The sequence below is a fragment of the Typha latifolia genome, chromosome 4 (assembly GCF_019914945.1).
Source record: "Typha latifolia isolate L0001 chromosome 4, TyphaL0001v2, whole genome shotgun sequence".
In the NCBI taxonomy this organism is placed as follows: Eukaryota; Viridiplantae; Streptophyta; class Magnoliopsida; order Poales; family Typhaceae; genus Typha; species Typha latifolia.
Window position 1 is genome coordinate 4,640,039 of NC_133089.1, and position 20,267 is coordinate 4,660,305.

At 36.5% G+C, this 20,267-nt stretch overlaps 2 protein-coding genes across 2 annotated transcripts; both read left to right on the forward strand.

The window, feature by feature from the left end:
- Positions 1–2,315: 2,315 nt before the first annotated feature.
- Positions 2,316–5,025, forward strand: LOC140785485 (pentatricopeptide repeat-containing protein At4g01570). The gene has a single exon (XM_073133321.1). The coding sequence runs from the start codon at positions 2,395–2,397 to the stop codon at positions 4,795–4,797; it is 2,403 nt and encodes an 800-aa protein (XP_072989422.1). The 5' UTR covers positions 2,316–2,394; the 3' UTR covers positions 4,798–5,025.
- A 2,252-nt stretch (positions 5,026–7,277) lies between these two features.
- On the forward strand, positions 7,278–19,133 carry LOC140786724 (protein VAC14 homolog). The gene is made up of 20 exons (XM_073135350.1): positions 7,278–7,771; positions 7,864–7,977; positions 8,066–8,131; positions 10,357–10,446; positions 10,541–10,660; positions 10,752–10,780; positions 10,876–11,018; positions 11,111–11,205; positions 11,438–11,524; positions 11,689–11,796; positions 11,889–11,980; positions 12,167–12,248; positions 13,074–13,139; positions 15,467–15,582; positions 15,730–15,850; positions 15,933–16,094; positions 16,174–16,302; positions 17,184–17,252; positions 18,186–18,464; positions 18,645–19,133. Exons 1-20 carry the CDS (start codon positions 7,682–7,684, stop codon positions 18,744–18,746), a joined length of 2,160 nt encoding a protein of 719 aa, XP_072991451.1. The 5' UTR covers positions 7,278–7,681; the 3' UTR covers positions 18,747–19,133.
- Positions 19,134–20,267: the final 1,134 nt, after the last annotated feature.

The following is a 20,267-nucleotide window of genomic DNA, read 5'->3' on the forward strand; positions in this document are numbered from 1 at the left end:
TTTCGCCTCCTATTCTTGCGGAAGATGCACCATATACGGCTGCGGTAAAGATACCCCCCCCCCCAAGGACTTCGCATGATATATTAATATTTGTAGCGAGAGCGCCACGTAGCGTTACCTTCAGGTGACGGGATCCCATTTCAACGTGTCGGATTTCTCGTTTGCTGTCGCCTGTCGGGCGAGAGGCTGGCAGCCACGACAAATAAACGAGCGAAACGTGTGCGGAATAACTGTACGTTCCAAATTTCCCGCATACGTGTCTCTTCTCGGACGGATGTTACGAACTATTTTACGACGAGCTATGCTCCGGATCCGGCAAAGGCCCTGGTTTCAGCCGCTCGACGACTGGAAATGACGAAGTACCCCTGTGGCCCTATTGGCTGTGGAGTATAACGGGCAGCAACGTATCTTAGTATATATTTTTAGGCAACGATATAAATAATAAGAAAAAAAAAATTAAAAAAAAAAAACTGAAATATTCATATATATTTTGACTAACAGCAGTCACCTATTACTTTCTTTGGGATTTATGGAATAATAATTCTCTGGGTCCATGAAAGAGAGGAAAGACTTTGTTGACGCACAAGACCCACCTCTCCTCTAACCACCGCCAACTTGTTGTTTGGTGCTCTTTCGCGGGGGCGGGGTGAAGTTTGAGGCGCTTGACTTTATAGTTCGACGTGCTAATGAGGTTTGTCGTGGTTATTATGGCTCAGTTCTTATCTCAGAAGTCAGAAGCAGTGCGGTAAAACTCTTCTTTACCTGTTAGATAAATGTGGATTCTCTTTTGTTAGTCAACATGGTACACAGGGCTTGATTACATATAATATCAACACTCTAACTCAAAAGTATACAAAATAATTATATTTTTAGGAAAGCCTAATTGGCTCGCTAATTGTGTCATGACACTGAGATGGTGGTTATTATTATTATTATTATTTTTCAGTGTTCAATTTTAATGGTAAGTTAATATATTTATTTCCTTTTAAAAAAATATTATAGGTTCATTGTTAAGGAGTTAGATACTCAGATTGTATAGTGAGTTCACTTTTTTATTCGATGATTTTTTTTTAAATAATCGAAGTTGGTTTGGATTGTCTTTTAATTAGTACCACCAAATTGACATGCCGACAAGGAGAGTGTTTTATTATTATTATTATTATTATTATTATTTAGGAGGGAAAAAGTTAAATATATTTTTCTTTGTACTTCACTGTAAAAATATTTTTTCTCCTTAATTTCTTTTTTCTAAATAATCGTCTAATGATGACTAATATAAAACTAATAATATTATTAACAAAATGCTGAAATCATCAAAATACTCTCATTATTTTTATTAGATAATAATCTAGTGAGGCACAAAATTTATGTTCACATAATAAAATCCATCTTCTCTTCTATTTATATGGATTCAACTCATTTCAATTTATATATGAATAAAAAGGGGTATTTTAGTTTATAAAAGTTTTTTTTTAATGGTGGGAATACTGCTCATCAACTATGTTTAAAAGTTCTAAATATTGTTGGAACCGTTATAAATAATGATTAAGTGATATAAAATAAATTAGAAAAGTTTGTTGTTAAAAAACATAAAAAATAAAATACATTTTTAACCTATTTTTTTCACAGTTGGAGAATTTAATTTTGAAATATTACCATCTTCTCAAAGCAAAAACATTTTCTCACAGTAATATCCATCACTATTTTCACATATTATCCTAGTAATATGCACCACATATTTTATGTAAGACAATTTTACTTCTAATAGTATCCATTATTTTTTTTATATGTTATACTCTTACTTTTCTCATATATAGTACATTTCTCTTTAATATGCATAATAATAGATACCAAAGGCATCAATGGATAATTAGTGCATAATTAGCCACAACTAGAATCTCAGTGTACATGAAGTATCATTCATGTGGATAAACTTTGGACATAAACGAATAATTAGAGTTTTAGAGTAATAAACGTTACTAGATTCTTCATAACATGGGAGCTTTTGACGAAAATAGCTGTGTTCTAAAACTTTTTTTTATCAGAATATATTATCCTTAAACTTATTTACCAAATAATATTTAACTTATTATAACTCTAACAAAAATATCGAATTTATCAGCATTTTTTATCGGAGTAAAAATATTAAATTATTCAGTATTTTTGTTATGATTACAGTGAATTAGATCATATTTAGCTTTAAAAAAAAAACTTAAAAAAGTTAAGTCTATTTGGTTCAAAAACTCGTTAACAGAGAAGAGAGCCAAACTTGCAAAAGATAAGCCATTCTCTTATATCGATTTTATATCTACAGTATGATTGACATCTAACTGCATTCTCCCTGTGAGAAATAGGTTATTGGAGGTCTCCTCGACTTGGAACCGTCCGCTTCAAATGCTCCGCTCGCGACTTCGCAGCACCAAAAATTTACGTTTGGCTTCCTTCTCCTCCTCCCACCAAACTAAAAAAACGCGCAACCAAACCACTCCTCCTGCTTCCTCTCTATCCGACCTCCTCTTAGCCGCCTCCCTCTTCAAAGCCTTCTCGTCTGCTATCCCCAACCCTCCTCTCCTCTCCTCCCCTCTGCCAGAGTCCGTCGTCCTCCACCTCCTTCGCCACCCTTCTCTGCCCCCTTCCTCCAAGCTCTCCTTCTTCCACTATGCCTTCTCTTCTCCTCCCTCCACCTCTCCTCCTCCCTCCGCCTTCGCGGCTCTCCTCCGTTCTCTCCCCCCTCCCTTCCTCGATCACGTCCTCCCCATCCTCCCCCTTGCCCTCTCCTCCGGCCTCGACCCCGCCGCCTTCCGCTCCCTCGTCGCCTCCCTCATCCGCTCATCTCGTTTCGACGCCGCCGTCGCTGCTCTCGACGCCGCCGCCGCGGAGGCAAAATCCCATCCTGGCCTTCTCGCTCCCGCTACTTACTCTTCCGTCATCCGCGCTTTTCTCGAAAAATCCCAACTTGGTCTCGCGCTTTCCACCTTTTGGAAGCTCCTCGATTCCTCCCCTGAACTTCCCGATTCGGCTGCCTGCAGGAAACTGCTTGTCGCGCTCCGGAAGGCCGACATGAAGGATGAGTTCAAGTGGGTGCTCGACGAATTGTCCCAGAGAAGCTTCGCTTTCGACACCCGGGGTTATAACGTCTGCATCCATGCTTTTGGAAGCTGGGGCCAGTTGGGTCTCGCTCTGGGACTCTTTAGGGAGATGAAGATGAAGGACCCACCGGTTCCGCCGGATGTCTGCACGTATAATTCGGTTGTTCGGGCTTTATGTCTCGGTGGGAAAGTCAGCGATGCCTTGGCTGCTTTCGAAGAGATGAAGGGTTCCGGCCACGAGCCGGATAGGTTCACCTATCATGCTCTCATCCAGGGGTGCTGTAAAACCTACCAGGTCGATGAGGCAATCCGGGTGTTTCAAGAAATGGAATATAACAATGTACGGGCTGACACTGTGGTATACAACACCCTGCTCAACGGGCTCCTCAAGGTTCGGAAGCTCACCGAGGCTTGCCAGTTGTTTGAGAAGATGGCTTCGGAGGGAGTTCGGGCATCTTGTTACTCGTATAACATCTTGATTGATGGCTTGTTTAAGAATGGCCGGCCAGCTGCAGCTTTTGTGTTGTTCTGCGAATTGAAGAAGAAAGGTCAGTTTGTGGATGGAATCACTTATAGTATCGTAGTTATGCAGTTGTGCAGGGTGGGACGAGTAGTTGAGGGGCTCGAGCTGGTGAAAGAGATGGAGGAAAGAGGGTTAGTTGTGGATCTGGTCACGATTACCGCTCTGCTAATTGGGTTGCATAAGAGTGGGAGGCGGGATTTGTTCGAGCAGTTGATAAAGCATGTGAGGGATAGCTCTTTATTGCCAAATGTTCTTAGATGGAAGGCAAACATGGAAGCAGCAATGAGAGGTCCACAGGACAAGGGAAAGGACTACACATCAATGTTTCCATCTGTAGGAAGTCTGAATAATATCATGAGTTCGATCAATCCTACACCAAGTAAAGATACTGATGAAGGTATTTTGGATGATGAACCAAACGATGAGTGGTCTTCATCGCCTTACTTAGACCGTTTATCCAAACGGTCGGAGTCTTTTGATGATGCCTGTATGTTTACAGCGCGTAGAGGGCAGAGGGTGCAGGCGACGGGGATTAATACTTTCGACATTGACATGGTTAATACATATTTGTCAATTTTCTTAGCCAAAGGGAAATTGACCTTAGCTTGCAAGTTATTTGAAATCTTCACATCACTAGGAAGGAATGCTACAAGCTACACATACAACTCATTGATGAGTACATTCGTCAAGAAGGGTTACATGAGAGAGGCATGGGCAGTTCTCCAGGACATGGGGGACAAGTTATCACCTGGTGATATTGCAACATATAATGTGATCATTCAAGGGTTAGGCAAGATGGGAAAAGCTAATCTTGCTAGCTTAGTTCTTGATCAGTTGTTGAAGAAGGGTGGATATCTTGATATTGTGATGTATAACACGCTATTTAATGCCTTAGGGAAGGCCGGAAGAATTGATGAGGCAAACCAACTCTTCCAACAAATGATTGGAAGTGGCATCAATCCAGATGTCATCACCTACAATACACTTATCGAGGTTCATGCCAAAGCAGGAAGAGTTAAAGAGGCCTACAAATTCTTGAGGAGGATGCTCGCTGCAGGCTGTTCTCCAAACCATGTTACTGACACTATATTGGATTTTCTTGAGAAGGAGATTGAGAAGTTGAGGTACAAAAGAGCATCAATTATACGGGATGACGAGGACCTTGATAAGGAACCTCCACTGTAATGGAAATAAAGTTGTTGTGTGATATTGAAGGTACTCGGGAGGACTCTCGTTTTATATCTCAGGGACAAGGTCTTTCACATTACTATTCTTTTACCTCATTAATTTGAAACGCTCTATATTTCCTATGGCAGAAGTCTGAAACTGAAAGGTTTCACTTGGATAAGGAAAACATTTCTTGGTAGTTAAATAGATGTTTATATACATTAATGCTTTTACTTTTCTCCTGAAGTTTTTGAAAGATTTGAGTGCGTATATTGAACAAATAGGAGAACTCAGTATCTTGGCTCGGAATACTTACAAATAATTAAGTTTGTGCTAGCTTGTTTATTAACTATATTGAAGACTTTCAGAAGAATATGTGCAAAAAACTTCAAGTTGATTGGAAGATTAGACTGGCTTGTTTGTGAAGAAATTTCACATCATGCATGAGAAACTATTCATGATTTTTTGTAATTATTTTATAAGAAACCTTGCTGCAAATGAGCATTAATATTTTGTTCTTCTCATGCTTTTTAAAAGTAGGCTGTATAACTTTATTTACTAGGTACTAGGTAATCTCTGAATCTATGGGGGATAGAAATTCTTTATTATCAGCAGACTTTCCCATAAAAAATGTTTGCAATACTAATTTGTTCAGAATTTTTTTTTGTTAGACTGGGGAGGTATGAACTTAATCATTTTCCCGGGACCTACTGTTGCTCTGAATTAAAATTACTTTCTGCAATATTATATATTGTTATTTAACTGTTTGCTCCTTCTGCTTGTTTTGTTCCTCCTTTACTATTTTTTTTTCTTTTTTCATGTGCCTGTGTTCTAGTGTAATTTCATAATAAAGTACTGATTGAGATTGAAATGATAGGAAAGTAAATATCTCTATTGCCTCAGGCATGGAACAAGGGGTGATTTCTGTAGAACAAAAAGAAAAAAGAAAAAAGAAAAAAGAAAGCCTATCAACTTATTTCAACAATGCTTATCATCTTCCTGAAGGAAAATAAAGCTGTCAAAGGACATGGATTGTTGTGAAGATGAGCAGTAGGGAAGGAGTTATTCCCTGGGAGGAAAAAAAAAACAAGTAGAGATTGTTGTCATTTTTAAAATAATTAATGTTGAGTTGATCCCTGATGCCATATGTAGATAGTGATATTACTTAACTTGTGTTCAACTATTTGATGGGAATTCATTCCTGCAGTTTTCAGCCTTAATATTATAATTTCTTCAGTGAGAAAGATCTATGCTGGTGGAAACACTGGGATCTCTTAGGAAATTGACAACCATTTATGTTTGAATAGACCTAAATGATGAAAGGCATTTAGGCGGTACTGCAGGTAATTGCACATAAGCCTTGGGATTAGCTTGCACCACTTTCATTTTGTGTTTCTTTTGTTTCTGTTATTTAATTTTGAGTTCCATTTAGAAGTATATTTTGCATCATTTAAACTATAAATTGTGATTTCTTTTTTCCAATTTTGCACTTGGGAAATGAGTTAGTACTGTGAAGTTAGAAGAAGAATATAAAAAAGAACATAACAGAGAGAACAAGCAGCAAAGCAACCTGTCTTAATTTAAGACTGGAAAAGGATCTCCTCTCAACTTAAATCATTTTGGTCAAGTGTTCTGATGGCAATACACTAGAAAATTTCTACTAGCCAACCGTTCATTCCTCATTCTTCTGATTAATTCTTTCCTATATGACCTATTTATCAACTTGATTTGTTATTTGAGTAATTGGAAGGGTGAAGATGGAGTACATGCAACAGCTAATAATTTAGAGACATAGCTCTCGTGGTGTTGGGGCATCAGATGGTTTTCTATTTGTTACGTGGTTTTGGTCCAATTTATGGATCTTCTGAATTATATTATGAATCTATGATGTGCTGCTCAGTTTCATGAGAACGTTTGATATATATATATATGTATGTTTAAAATAATTAAAATTTCATTGGTTCCTCGTGTGGAGGTCCACAGATCATTATCTTATCCTGTACAGTTGTTACCGAAGCTTCCGATATTTATTATTTATTCTAATTTAAAAGTACGGTCCAAATAAATTTAAAGATTTTCTCCCAAAAGAAATCCAAAATTTCCTCGCTATTCCCTTTGGTATCTTACCTGTTACTTCACCTCCGTGAATCGTGGAGACTTTTCCAGGAAGTTTTTCCTCTTCACCTTCTTGACCATAAGGTCGGAGGATCGGTTAATTATCTCCAGGGAAAGAAATCTAAATCTAAATCTAAATCTATATCGATCGGTTATCATGTAATTTCCTTAAAAGAGTGGATCAAAAATGATAAAAATACCAAATTACAAGATCTACAGCCCTCCACCAAACAGTCGTATCCCATCACCACCGTCCGCTTCACCAAACCCCCTCCGTTTCCCACTATCTGAGTCGATTCCCTAGTGGTGACATCTTCGGAATTTGGAACGAGGTTGGGGGGTTTTACGTAAAAAGGTCCATCCGATTTCCCCGACATTAAACGCCGTTGCTGCGAGTCCAACGGTAAACGCCGACGCGAGAGAGAGAGAGAGGGTAAAAAAGAAAGAAGAAAAAAGAGAGGATTTTGCGGAAAATAGAAAGAACGCCGTGCAGAATAGAAAGGGAAAGAACGATCTCGCCAATCTCCTCGCTTTCTCTATATATCTTCTCCATCGCTTATCTTCTCCTACAAATCTATTTTGGTCTAGAGTTAGGGTTTCTGGATCTCCCATTAGGGTTTCCTTCATCTCGTGTCTTCGATCTCGTCCGCTTTGCAGCGTTCGATTTGGCGGGGTACGGTTCGGCGATGTTCCAATTCGAGGAGGAGAAGGTTCGGAAGAGGGAGTCGTCGCCGATCGCTCGCAGTTAGCGCAGGGATCTCGGGCGAGGTCGTCGCCCCTGGGCGCCATGGCCGACGCGCTCTCGATAATTCCGGGCGCGGTTCTCAGAAACCTCGCCGACAAGCTCTACGAGAAGCGGAAGAATGCGGCGCTTGAGGTAATGTTCTGTTGATTGAATTTCTGCTTTTGTTTTGAAGTTGGTTGATTAATCGGTTGATTTGGGGGAGTTAAAAACAATTGTACAAACAGATTGAGGGGATCGTGAAGCAGCTTGCGTTTGCAGGGGAGCACGATAAGATATCGGCGGTGATTAGTTTGTTGACGACAGAATTCACGTACTCTCCCCAGGCAAATTATAGGAAGGTTTGATGATGATGGAGTTGTTACAAATTTTAGTTTTTCTAAATTTTATTAGTGAAAATGATTTTTAGATTTGTATTGTCTGTTATAGGGTGGATTGATAGGACTTGCGGCGGTTACAGTGGGCTTGACAACAGAAGCTGCTCAGCATCTTGAGGTTAGTGAATTACTGCATCATTTATTTTTGTAAAAGAACTACTGCATCATAGGGAGGGCATATGCAACCTCAAACTACTTAAGAAAAATAAGCTGTAACAAAGTTGGGAAATTCCATTAGTGTTCGTTATGTTCATAGATTTCAGGTTTATGGACCTGGCTAGTATCACTAACGTGCTGTATTGGGCAACTTTTAACTGTAAGTTCCAAAGAACTAATATAGGAAGACAGACGATTTTTTAAAGGATAAGATTGTTTTTAGTTATTTTGTTTTTACTTGTTACTATCTGTTCTAGTTCCTATACCATTCATTTATTTACTTCTGGGACATGGGGTAATTCTCGTCAATTTACGAAGAGGAAGCTCGAGTGTAGTAGTTTGTTATTTCCCTTGTTATTCAGGCCTCAGAACTTCATTAGTTACTAGTTTACAAAGCACATATATCTCTTGAAGATCTGTACTGCAGTAGGAGCTGATGGCTGTTCGTTGGCAGCAGCTAATTAATTGTGAACTTGCCACTTTGTGGGTATTCAATAACTATTTGATTACCTCATTTTATGGGGGTATATATAGACTTATCCTATAGGAATTTGTGTATGCAGTCAGTTCCACATGAGTTGTCCTCAGATTAATCTCTGAGCAGTAGTCATGCTATGTTGCACAAGTTCAATGAACTGTTAAATGTAGTTGTCTACTTATCTAATGCTCCTTCTCTAACGGTACCAAAGAGGGGTCGATGGATTGCCCATCATGAGATTCATCAGTCGCTTCTTTGGAAGTATAATCACTGGAGCTTAGAGGTATTTCAGAAAATAGGAATTTGAATCAATTAACTTGATCATCAATTCCACTGGATATTGATTTATTATATTATATTTTATCTTTTTCTTCAAGCATGAACCAATTACCGGAGCAGGTGAATTATTAGGAAGGTTCATTGTCAATCTCTAGGGGTCATTCCATAATCAGCCTGTAGGGAGATTCCTAAATTTTTGTTTAATTCCTTTCAGATTTATACGTAAAAAAATAATATCTACTAAATTAGACCTTTTAAGGATCTCCACTCTGAGCTATTTACTTCCTAAAATTGTCTAATATGATGCTTTAGTTATTTCTGTTGCTCTTAGAGACCATTAAGGTAAATTAGTGACTTGAAATATTCCTAGGAATGCAAAAAGATTTGCTCTGGTTATAGTTGGAGAACGTAGTCCAAAGTGAACTAATTGTAATTATGCCTGGGAGACCACTTAAATGTAGCAAGGTTATAGTATTACAACACTGATAGAACACCAGATGTAGATTAATTCGGAAGGTGTACTTTTATGATTGATACTTTGATTTTTGTTGGGTCTATTGCACCAATATAAGGTACAATGGTAAGGTTTTATCAAGTCAAATTGGAAGCTATCAAGAATAGGCCAACTCCTTATCAATCAAGATACAAATTTTCAAGGACTAGCTTCATCTTTTAATGATGACTCAAACATTACTTCTTTTTCGTGATTGCCTCTAAATATTTGTCTTAAAGAAGGAATACTTTAGTGAAATTCATAGACCTTGCTTAATGGTCTGATCTAATATGAGATTAAGAATTTTCATTTTTCTATTTTGAATTATATGTTAATACTATTACCTTGTTTCAATTGCTTGGTCGACCCTGCTTGTTGAGGTTCCATAGACATTTACTAGGCCATTCTTCAGATAATTATTCTTGAAATCTTTGATTTGTTTATCTTTGGCAGTTCAACCTTGTTGTAGAGCCTCTCTTCTGTTTAGTTATTCTTATGTGGACATCTATGCACTCAACCTCATTGTTTTGGAAAATGACTGCCTAGGTACTTCCATTAGGCAGAGACGACATTTAGCTTAGCATTTTGTTGAGTATGGATGATCTTGAATTCCAAATTTATTGGACATATGCCAAACGACGGAGTTTAATTTAATGACTTAGGTATAATTTTTTTTATCTTGCGGATTTCATACTCTTCTCAAGTATGGATGATCCTGTAGTCTTCATTCCATGGATACTTGAATTTTTTTTTCCATCTAGGATAAAGGTTATTAGGCTGTAGATTTTTATCTACATCTTCATCCTTTAATGGATTTACAAAGTTAAACAACATTTGTTCATAGGAGATTTATTAGTACTTCTGGTTCATGCAAAACATCCTTGTGATGAAGTATTACTTTTCTTGTCTGATACATTTTCTTGGCACCGAATGACAGCAAATTGTACCGCCTGTACTTAATTCTTTTCATGACCAAGATAGTAGAGTTCGCTATTATGCTTGTGAAGCACTTTATAACATAGCAAAGGTGAGTATTGCTGTTATCAGATACTTCAATTAATTAAAATAGTTTCCGTTATGTTTCTCATGTGTCTTAATGGACATGTCATTCTCTTCCATAGGTTGTAAGAGGAGATTTCATCATTTTCTTCAATAAGATATTTGATGCATTATGTAAGCTCTCAGCAGACTCTGATGGCAATGTGCAAAGTGCTGCTCATCTTCTAGACAGGCTTGTAAAGGTAATCTATAACTGCTTTGTTTTGTAAGAAAAAAGAAACTTCCTCTTCTTGATTGTATCATATATCATACCTGACTTTAACTCTTAACCAGGATATTGTGACGGAAAGTGATCAGTTCAGGTAGGCTATTTTATCCTATTTATTTTAGTTTTCGTTGATCCATACTTACCTTTATTAACATTTGATTGCGTGCTTCTATCTTATCTCTTTTAAAGCATAGAAGAATTTATACCACTTCTAAGAGAACGTATGAATGTACTCAACCCTTATGTACGGCAATTTTTGGTGGGATGGATCACTGTATTGGACAGTGTCCCTGACATTGATATGCTTGGTTTTCTTCCAGATTTTCTTGATGGTAATGTTCCTTTAGTAGAAGTATCTGTACTAATATTTGTCCCCTTTACCTTGAATTTTTTTACATCTTATGCAATTGATATCTTTGTGCAGGTTTATTTAATATGTTAAGTGATAACAGCCATGAAATTCGACAGCAAGCTGATTCTGCTCTTTCTGAGTTTCTCCAAGAAATAAAAAATTCTCCAGTAAGGTTCTTATGCAAGCTGGATGAGAATCCCTGGTTGTTGTTTCTTTTAACTAAATTGTTCCATTAGATATCTGCATCATTAAATTGTATATGCATAATTACCTTTTTTTTTCCTTTAAAGAGTGCGTCTTGAAAAGGCCACTGGTACCTGCATTAGCTAGTAACTTAAATTGCGTTATGCATCTACTGTAAAGTATCTTATTTTTTGACTGATAGTCTCTATCATAAAGAATGTAGATTATGGTCGTATGGCTGAGATCTTGGTACAACGGGCAGGTTCTTCTGACGAATTCACTCGGTTGACAGCAATAACATGGGTGAGAGCTGACTCATCATTATCAGTTTGCAACTTAATATTTTTTTCAACTATTTTGTGAAAAATGCCATCCCTTTGAGAAGTTCAATGAAACAAATGTTACCTTTTCTTCGATGATATGAAATGCTTATAGATTATTTACATTATATATTCTGGAAATTGCAGATATATGAGTTTGTAAAACTTGGGGGAGACCAACTGGTTCCTTATTATGCCAATATTTTAGGAGCTATATTACCATGCATAGCTGACAAAGAGGAGAAGATTAGTGTGGTAAAATGTATTTCTTTGGTCGTGTCAGCTGAGTGATGCCTTTAGAAGACAGTGATTTACTGTACTTTGACAACGCTATATTGTTCCTGAAGGTTGCACGTGAAACCAATGAAGAACTTCGTGCCATCCGAGCTGATCCAAGTGAAGGATTCGATATAGAAGCCATCCTCAGTATTGCAAGAAGGTACTTTCCATTTGTCTTCTGACATCGAAGCAGCTAAGATTAAAGGTTGCTTATTGTTGATAATTTGGGTTAATTTAACTCTGTACTTCTAAGTGAGCAACATGAAAGTCAACAGGAAGGACTTCTGATGCATCTATGATTCAGATGCTGAAATAATTAGTTATGGTTTCCGTGTTTCTTCCCCAGAGAATTAACTAGTGAATGGGTGGCTACTCGAATTGAAGCATTGCACTGGATTGCAGCACTTCTGGCCAGATACCGAGCTGAGGTAATTCATCATTATGCATCCCTGGACATGCATGTTGTCTAATTGCTGCTTTTGCTTTTTATTATTTCCTTTTTCCTGAGAAGCATTCTCCAACATCTGTATCAACTAAATAGATGATGATGGTCAATCATAGATTTAAGATACTTTTTGGTAATCAATGATACTAAAAGTCTGTGGGAACAGTTGCAAGATGACTCATTTATGAAGTCTTAATTAAGCAATTGTTATGGGTAATCTACCCCCCTCTGCAAGGTCATACAGTATGAAATGTTTGCATTGATTATGTTCCTGTTTCTTCTTTTGTCTGTAATTCTACTGGTTTTTATTGATCCTGTGCTCAATCCCCAAGTCGAAACATGATGTTTTGCTAAGCTTGGTAAGAATTCATGAAGTTATATTGTTCCATTTTTTACTTAATGTCTTTTCTGAAAATGATCCAAAATTTCCGCATAAGGTTTAATGTCATAATTTCCCTCTACCTTAAACTCATAGATTCTTTTAATCTATGACTGTCTTCTTTAGATTCCACTTACAGTTTGAGCATAAATTGCCCATTTGTTGTAGGTTATTTTAGATTCGGTGAATCTTCCATTCTGACTATAATTTGAGTGCTGTACTGCTGTGACAGTTATTTTTATTCATGTAATTTCGAGATTGTTTTGCACCCTTACTTTTTTAAATATTTAAATAGATTAACATGGCTTAAATAGGTTATTGATCTTGGAGTGTTGAAGCATGATATTAGTTGGGAGTTGGTATTTGGAAGCTTTGGCTTTTCTACGCATTCCTAGGTTTACTAAGTGAGGAATCTTGTATCTGCAACAGGTTTTAGCATACTTGAATGATATCTTCGTTTCACTTTTGAAAGCACTTTCAGACCTTTCAGATGATGTAAGTATCTTTACTTTACCAATTTTTTACTGCATCACGTTTCCTTTTTCTTGTATATTTGCTATAATTGACAACTGATACTGTCACAAGATGGTCTTACATGGTTATGTTGAATGTCAGTTTAGTCTAAACTCTTGAGTTTTTATTTTAATTTTTTTTATTAAGGCTTACTTATTGTCAATTCTGAACACGTTTTCATGATTGGAGTTAAGATTGGCAGGACCATCAAATTTTTTAACTATTTAAATTGAACCCTCTGTTGGTTGTTCAACTTTTATGTTCAGTGCAGTAACTAAGATGTACTATTTGCCTTAAATGTAATAATAATATATGGCTTATCTGTAGATTAACTTAGAATGGTGGTGTTTCCATAAATATTTAAAGCATTATTTCCTGTTGAGCTGGAAAGTTCTAGTTTAATTCTGAGCTATTTAGTAAATTAGCCTGAAATAGTTTGATCCAAGTTGTTATCTGGACCAGTAGAGGCATGTAGACCTAATATCTAACCTAACCCACTGGCACCTTGGGTATGCAAGATTGAAGAATCTACTAAAAGAAAGTGAGCTAGAATATTTCTCTATTCTTCTTATGTCACACTTACTTTATTTATTTGTAGGATTTCTTGCATATCTACCCTTAAAAAATATCTTATTTGCTTGTATGCCCTTCTAAAGTTGATATTTGTATGTATGCCTCTCAAAACAAATGATTTTTGCATGTATTCCTTTGAAAATGCTTATTTCGTGCATGAATATCCCTTAGAGTTAGATTGTTAAAATTTGAATAATTTAAATGTTAATGAACAAAACTATCCTTATGCTAGTTTTTTAGTATTTCTCTTAGTTAATGATATTTTTATCTTATTTCTATTAACAAATGAGAGATTTTTTAAGGGTATACACGCATAAAACCCATAATTGTATTATATTAAATTCGTATAGTCTTCAATTTCTTTTTTCTTTATTTGCCATTTTGTGCTGGAATGGTCTGATTAGTTAGACGAGGATCCTTTTTGCAATTAACAATCTATGTATTATGAATTTCTCTTCTATTGAAGAAGATTATAGTATATATTCTTAGCTATGAAACATGGATGCTTCCATATACTGGCTTGTTCGCAAGGATATGTGCCAGAAACTATAGGGTGCTTACATAGTGGAGGAAGGTGACTGGTATTCACTGTTTGAAGTTATGCTAAGAATTTTTAGTCCACTTAAGTTGGATGAAATTGAAGAGGAATTTAGAAAGGTTCTCAATTGTATTAGATAATGGCATCTCCTGTTTGGTTATACTTGTTGGTCTTGTGCGATTTGTATGATCATAGTTATCCACTTAAGTTGGATGTACTTGAAGAGGAATTCAGGAAAGTTCTCAATTGTATTAGATAATGGCATCCTGTATGGTTATACATGTTGGTCTTGTGCGATTTGTACGATCATAGTTAAGTTTTTATATTTTGCTATGAATATATAGTTTTATGTTTAGGGGTACACATCATAGTGAGCAATATGTTTTACTTTTTTTTAACTTCTATCTCTTCTTGGATCTGTATTATTGTGCTGGGAACATTTCATCATCAATCATTAATAAATGAAGTACCCTAGCAGAGGTTCTTTCTCAGTTATTCATCATTAACTCAAGACTGTAAAAGGAAAATTACTTGATGAACGTTGTGGCTCTTTATCAGTTTGTTTATGTCATATCCTATGCTGTTCTGTCAAGGTTGATAGCAAAATTGTTCTGTTTCCTGCATTTGATGGTATTCTTTCTTCTGTAATCTGAAGTCTGAAATGCAGCTGTTATGCTGTATCATTTCCAGAAACAACATATGGTATATGTTTTTCATTTTCATTGGAATTTTACATTAGGTGATATTCTAAATTACATTAGGCATGGCCATCTAAATGATTAGGTGCCTTTCTCTCACATGTCCAATATATATCTCATTATAGACCAAACAACTCTTTAGAACGATACTTGATGTCCTTGTGTTAACTTGATGCTCTTTAAAATCTCCAGAGCCTCGTGTTCAGTTCAACGAGTTTATTCTTGTCTTGACTCTTGTGAATAGTATTACCCTTAAATATTGAAGAGGTAGGGAAATTGCATTAGCTTGTGCTCCTTCCTCTAGTACCTGAATGTTTTTTTGGAGCACGAAGTTTGTATTCATGAGGAAATGTTTACAAATTTTTGACATACTATTTCCCAATGTGATTGTACCTCTGCATAAATGTTGAAAATTGAAAATTCATCTTCTTGTGCTGCATTTTATTCTTTTCTTTCTTTCAGGGCTAGTTTTCAAATTTCTATATTTACTTGTTTTACAGGTGGTTTTGTTGGTGCTGGAAGTACATGCATGTATAGCTAAAGAGGCTCATCACTTTCACCATCTCTTTTCTTATTTAATTGATAGCTTCCACAAAGACCATGTGCTTCTGGAGAAGTATGTAACTTAACTGCAACTGTTTTTCTCAATTCTGTTTTCCTCTTCTGTTGTTTAAGGATAGAGATATTCAAGAGTACCACATGTTAACCAGCACGTAAACAATTAACATGTATGTCTCTGCAAATTCTTTTGTTACATTTTCAGGCGGGGTGCTATGATAGTATGTCGACTTTGTGTTCTTTTGGGTGCTGAAAAAGTTTACCGAGAATTTTCAACAATTCTTGAGAGTGAAGGTGACTTCGAATTTGCATCTGTCATGGTTCAGGTTTATCCCGATGCCTTGACCATTGAATTATCATCATCAAAGTATAAAGATATTAACATTTCTTATTTTGTAAATATATTAGGCTCTGAATTTTATTTTACTCACCTCATCCGAACTGGCTGAGCTACGAAGTCTCCTTAAGCAATCATTGGTGGACTCTTCTGGCAAAGACTTATTTTTATCCCTGTATTCTTCTTGGTGCCACTCCCCAATGGCAATAATAAGTTTGTGTCTTCTAGCTCAGGTAGGGATATACTATATTGCTGTCTTGCTCCAACTTTATGTTGTAAAGTAGTTTGACTTCTTTCTCTAATTTATGTAAGGCATATCATCATACGAATTCTATAATTCAGTCTTTGGGGGAAGAAGACATAAATCTGAAATTCCTAGTACAGCTAGACAAGTTGATACGCCTACTGGAGACTCCAATCTTTGCTTACCTGCGATTACAGGTATATATTTTAATATATGTATATATGTCTTGTTGATTTATCCTCATCTTGCTAAGTGAATTTGCTTTTATCTTTGTCTTGCATATTTCATTGAGGCAGTCTACTAATGTAAATCCAATAGCAGTTAGATGAGGAGATTAGGATATGAGATGGAATATAGGGCTTCAAAGTGATAAAGGATTAGTATATAATCCAGCACAATTAATAGTTTGATGGGATTTTCTTGAATGACAACTTTAGAATCGTAACTAAAATTGAGGCTTGAAGTTTCATTTTTCATTTTGGTCCTGAAAAAACAAAACTTTCAGAGTTTCAGCCACTTTTGGATTTGATCTTGGAATTTTCAATTTTGTTTTTTAATATATATCAAAATCAAAATAAATTTAGAAAAATAGCAGAAATAAAGCATCACATTTCCAAAATAAAAATTAAGAAAAGGTGTACTACTCGTTTAGCACAATGAAATACCACTCAAATGAAATAAAATTTTCCATATATATATTCAAGTAGCTGCCACTGACATTGTTTGGCAAGTCTAACAACTGTTGCTAGGCTGTTAGCAATTATATTGCTATAGCTAGTCCCACACTTTCAATTTTAGCTTGTTTCTGATATTTTCTGTACTTAACCACTCGTCTGGAATGCCATGTATTAGCTGATTAATCAGTGACAGAATTCAGTTGTGGTCAACTGTTCTGACAACCACAGATTACTTAATAGCTTCTTATTCCTTCCTTATCTTTGCATCTCTTCTTTTGGACATTTCCACTTCATATTACTTGTAAGAGAACACTGCTTTTATCTACACAGAATTATGTAATGGTATTAATTTTTTTGGGTTGCGCACTTACTGATAGGTTATGCTTTGCCAACTTTTGCAGCTCCTAGAGCCTGGAAAAAATGCATGGCTGTTAAAAGCTCTCTATGGCCTTCTCATGTTGTTGCCTCAGGTATGTCAAAGTGTTGATATTTTTAGTTGGGTTTCCACTTTTTTTTTTTCATACGAGCTATGGATTTGCAAAATAACTTAGACTGAGGTCACCAAAATAGATCAGACTTTAATTAGGTGGCTTTTGGATGTAGCGGAACTAAACAGTAGAGGTGCCATAATTACACTTAATGTGGCACAAAACAGTAGATATTTTGATACGGAATGCTAAAATATCCTTTATAGTAGATGGATGAAGAGAGAATTGGGAGTGATTGAAGTGATGTCTTTTCAAAGACAAAATAGTAATTACATTTTGTTGGTAAATGTAAAATAGTTGGATACTTGGATGTACGAGGAGATGATAGAGAAGAATGAATTTAAGTTGGTTTCTCCTAAACCTGTTTTGCCTTAAACTTGTGTATTGGATACAAAATCAGTTTAGTGAATACTAAACTGGCTTGGAAATAAACGTATACTCATTCAAATAGGCCTTAGGTTTTCGGTAGTTCAGATCCAATGATGGATTCCCAAGTTGAGGCCTGTCTTCATACTGGGAATGTGGGATTAGAGTTCTTTTCTTCCTAAAATATCAATCCAACACATAATTTAGAGAGAGAGAGAGAGAGAGAGAGAGAGAGAGAGAAAGAGAGCAGAGCTTCCTACTGTTCCCAATATTCTAGTGCATCACCATCTTAGAATTAACTCGCGTGCTTCCTCATCATCTATCTTATTTAGATGAAGCTTCTGTTGTCCCATTTCTTTAATCTTTATAACATGTTATCTTATATTAGTCTGGGCTGTTCTTTTGGGTTGTTGTAGAAGCCTTTTTATAATTCACTACACCTCTATAGTTCTTGTAAGTTACTGTATTATAATATTCAGTTTTTCAGGTGGTTTTTTAGTTCTCAATCTCTTTATTGTCTCCATCTATGTACAATCTCTGTATCTGCAGCAAAGTGCAGCCTTTAAGATCTTACGGACTCGATTGAAGACTGTGCCATCATCTGCCTTGAGTAGTGAAAATATCAAGCGTTCATCATCAGGGAACCCATATTCACAGATTCTACAGTTGTCGGATGACAGCAAGCGAAACCAGGATGCAGCAAACATACATAATTCAATCAACTTTCCAGCTAGGCTGCAACAGTTTGAGAACATGCAACAGCAACATCGACAACCTGCCAAATCTCAGCAGCAACACAAAAGCATGTCAAACTCAACATTATCACATGTATAAGAAGCACCTTAGTATCTTATCTTACAAGATAGCAACTATATTCCTTTCTAGTGCATGGATGAGATATTTCTAGATATTCCTTTTTTCTTTCATAGATAAGACCTGACGCGACATATTTTACAATTTTCTTTTAGAATAACTGAAGGGTAATTTACTTTTGTCGATCATATGCAGGAGATGCAAAGATCTGAAGAAACACGCAGGTCTTCGACACTCCCTGAGATCAATCAGCCCCCTTCTAGATCTTCATGGAGCATACCTGGACAGATGCATTGAGTGGTGCTGATCATGTTTTAAGGTCTGCATTGGGCCATATAGCACAAAATCCCCGCATCACAAGTTCATGTAGTATGGAATATATTTAATTTGCAAAGAAGTGGGTAGAGCCGGTGTAAATCATATATATCATTGGTTGGTCGTTTTGTTAGATTTTGTTCTGTTAGCGGTACGTATTGGATGAACCCAATATGCTTGAATTCTAGCTATATTCTTTCTTCTTATTATTTTTTTCCTTTTGAAATCTCTGCTCATGGGTTTTTGTAATTTTTAAGTGAAGACCTTATGAGCAGAGGAACAATTTGGGTGAGGTGAGAAGATTCAGTTGTTTATACTGTTCAGCTGGTTCGACTATCCCAATAAAGCTGTTAGGAAATGTACATTTCAGTGATTGTGATTTCTTCTCATCTTTTTCCTCTTTTGCATTTGAGTTTGGAAATGAAGCTGGCAGGATAAACAAACTACTTATGCCCCCCGAGATTATCTGATCATATCTGCCTATGTATTTCATTCTTGTCCCTAGAATATCTTTGTCATAGGCGAGTTCAAGAAATATTCTAGAAAGGACCTGAAGGTTAGCCAAGAATCTGACTACTCTTCCAAGTTGCGAAGGGAGAAAAAATATATATATTGGAAAGCCAAAATGAAGACGAAATTCAATTCCTTCCTATTCTTGTTCGAGTGGAGATGGCGCCATTTGTACTTCAATCCTGAAATGAAATGAACCAAATCTTTTGCACACATCTTTCTAATATCAAAAGAAGTCTCATTCAACCCATCATGACTATCCAAATATGCATGCAGATTTGAACGTCTGACAAGAATAGGAGAACAAACGCATTGGATGGATAATATTTTGGCCCTACTTTTGCTACAACAGGAATTGAATTGAATTGAATTGAATTGTCTTTTTCTTTTTCAAAGTAGTATAGAGTTATAGCTTGTTGGTGGTCTCAACAAAGAACCTCAACGGCTGAACCCCCCCTCTAACCTCTCACTTCATTTCGATATCTTTTAACTTTCCTGAGCAGGATAAGATTAAGATATGATTCATGGCATATATTCTCCCTCAACCATTTCACTTCCACAAACATAAACTTACTGAGTGATCGCAAAGCTTGATCAAATTGGCAACTATGTGGCTTGGGACGCATCCTTGGATGCTGTCCCCCATTTCTTTGGATTAGATCAAGATTCCATCCTCAGGATGAGGACACTTGTGTTTGAAGGCTTCTTATGAGAAGTTTTTAGCCTCAAAGTTGCAATGTGACTAACAGCAAAACAAGTGGTGGGCAGAAGTATTTCTTTTGGACCACTCAAAACTACTGATGCTTGATGGATCAAGACCAAATCAGAGAGGCCAAATCTAAATATTGTCAGGAGTACCCACAATTTCAAACCAAAATCTAGATATTATAGATGGTGGACCAATCAATCAATTAATCTGTGGAACCTGAGCTCTGATACCAGTTGCTATATTTCGACCAATTTAGAAGACGATAATGAAGAGTCTAATTACCA

What these genes read in the sequence shown, in the direction of transcription:
- LOC140785485 (XM_073133321.1), top strand. Translation starts at nt 2,395, where the DNA reads ATGCTCCGCTCGCGACTTCGCAGCACCAAAAATTTACGTTTGGCTTCC.
- LOC140786724 (XM_073135350.1), top strand. Translation starts at nt 7,682, where the DNA reads ATGGCCGACGCGCTCTCGATAATTCCGGGCGCGGTTCTCAGAAACCTC. An exon ending in AAGCTGCTCAGCATCTTGAG is followed by an intron (nt 8,132 to 10,356) that starts GTTAGTGAATTA and finishes ACCGAATGACAG; the next exon opens with CAAATTGTACCGCCTGTACT. An exon ending in ATCCTCAGTATTGCAAGAAG is followed by an intron (nt 11,981 to 12,166) that starts GTACTTTCCATT and finishes TTTCTTCCCCAG; the next exon opens with AGAATTAACTAGTGAATGGG.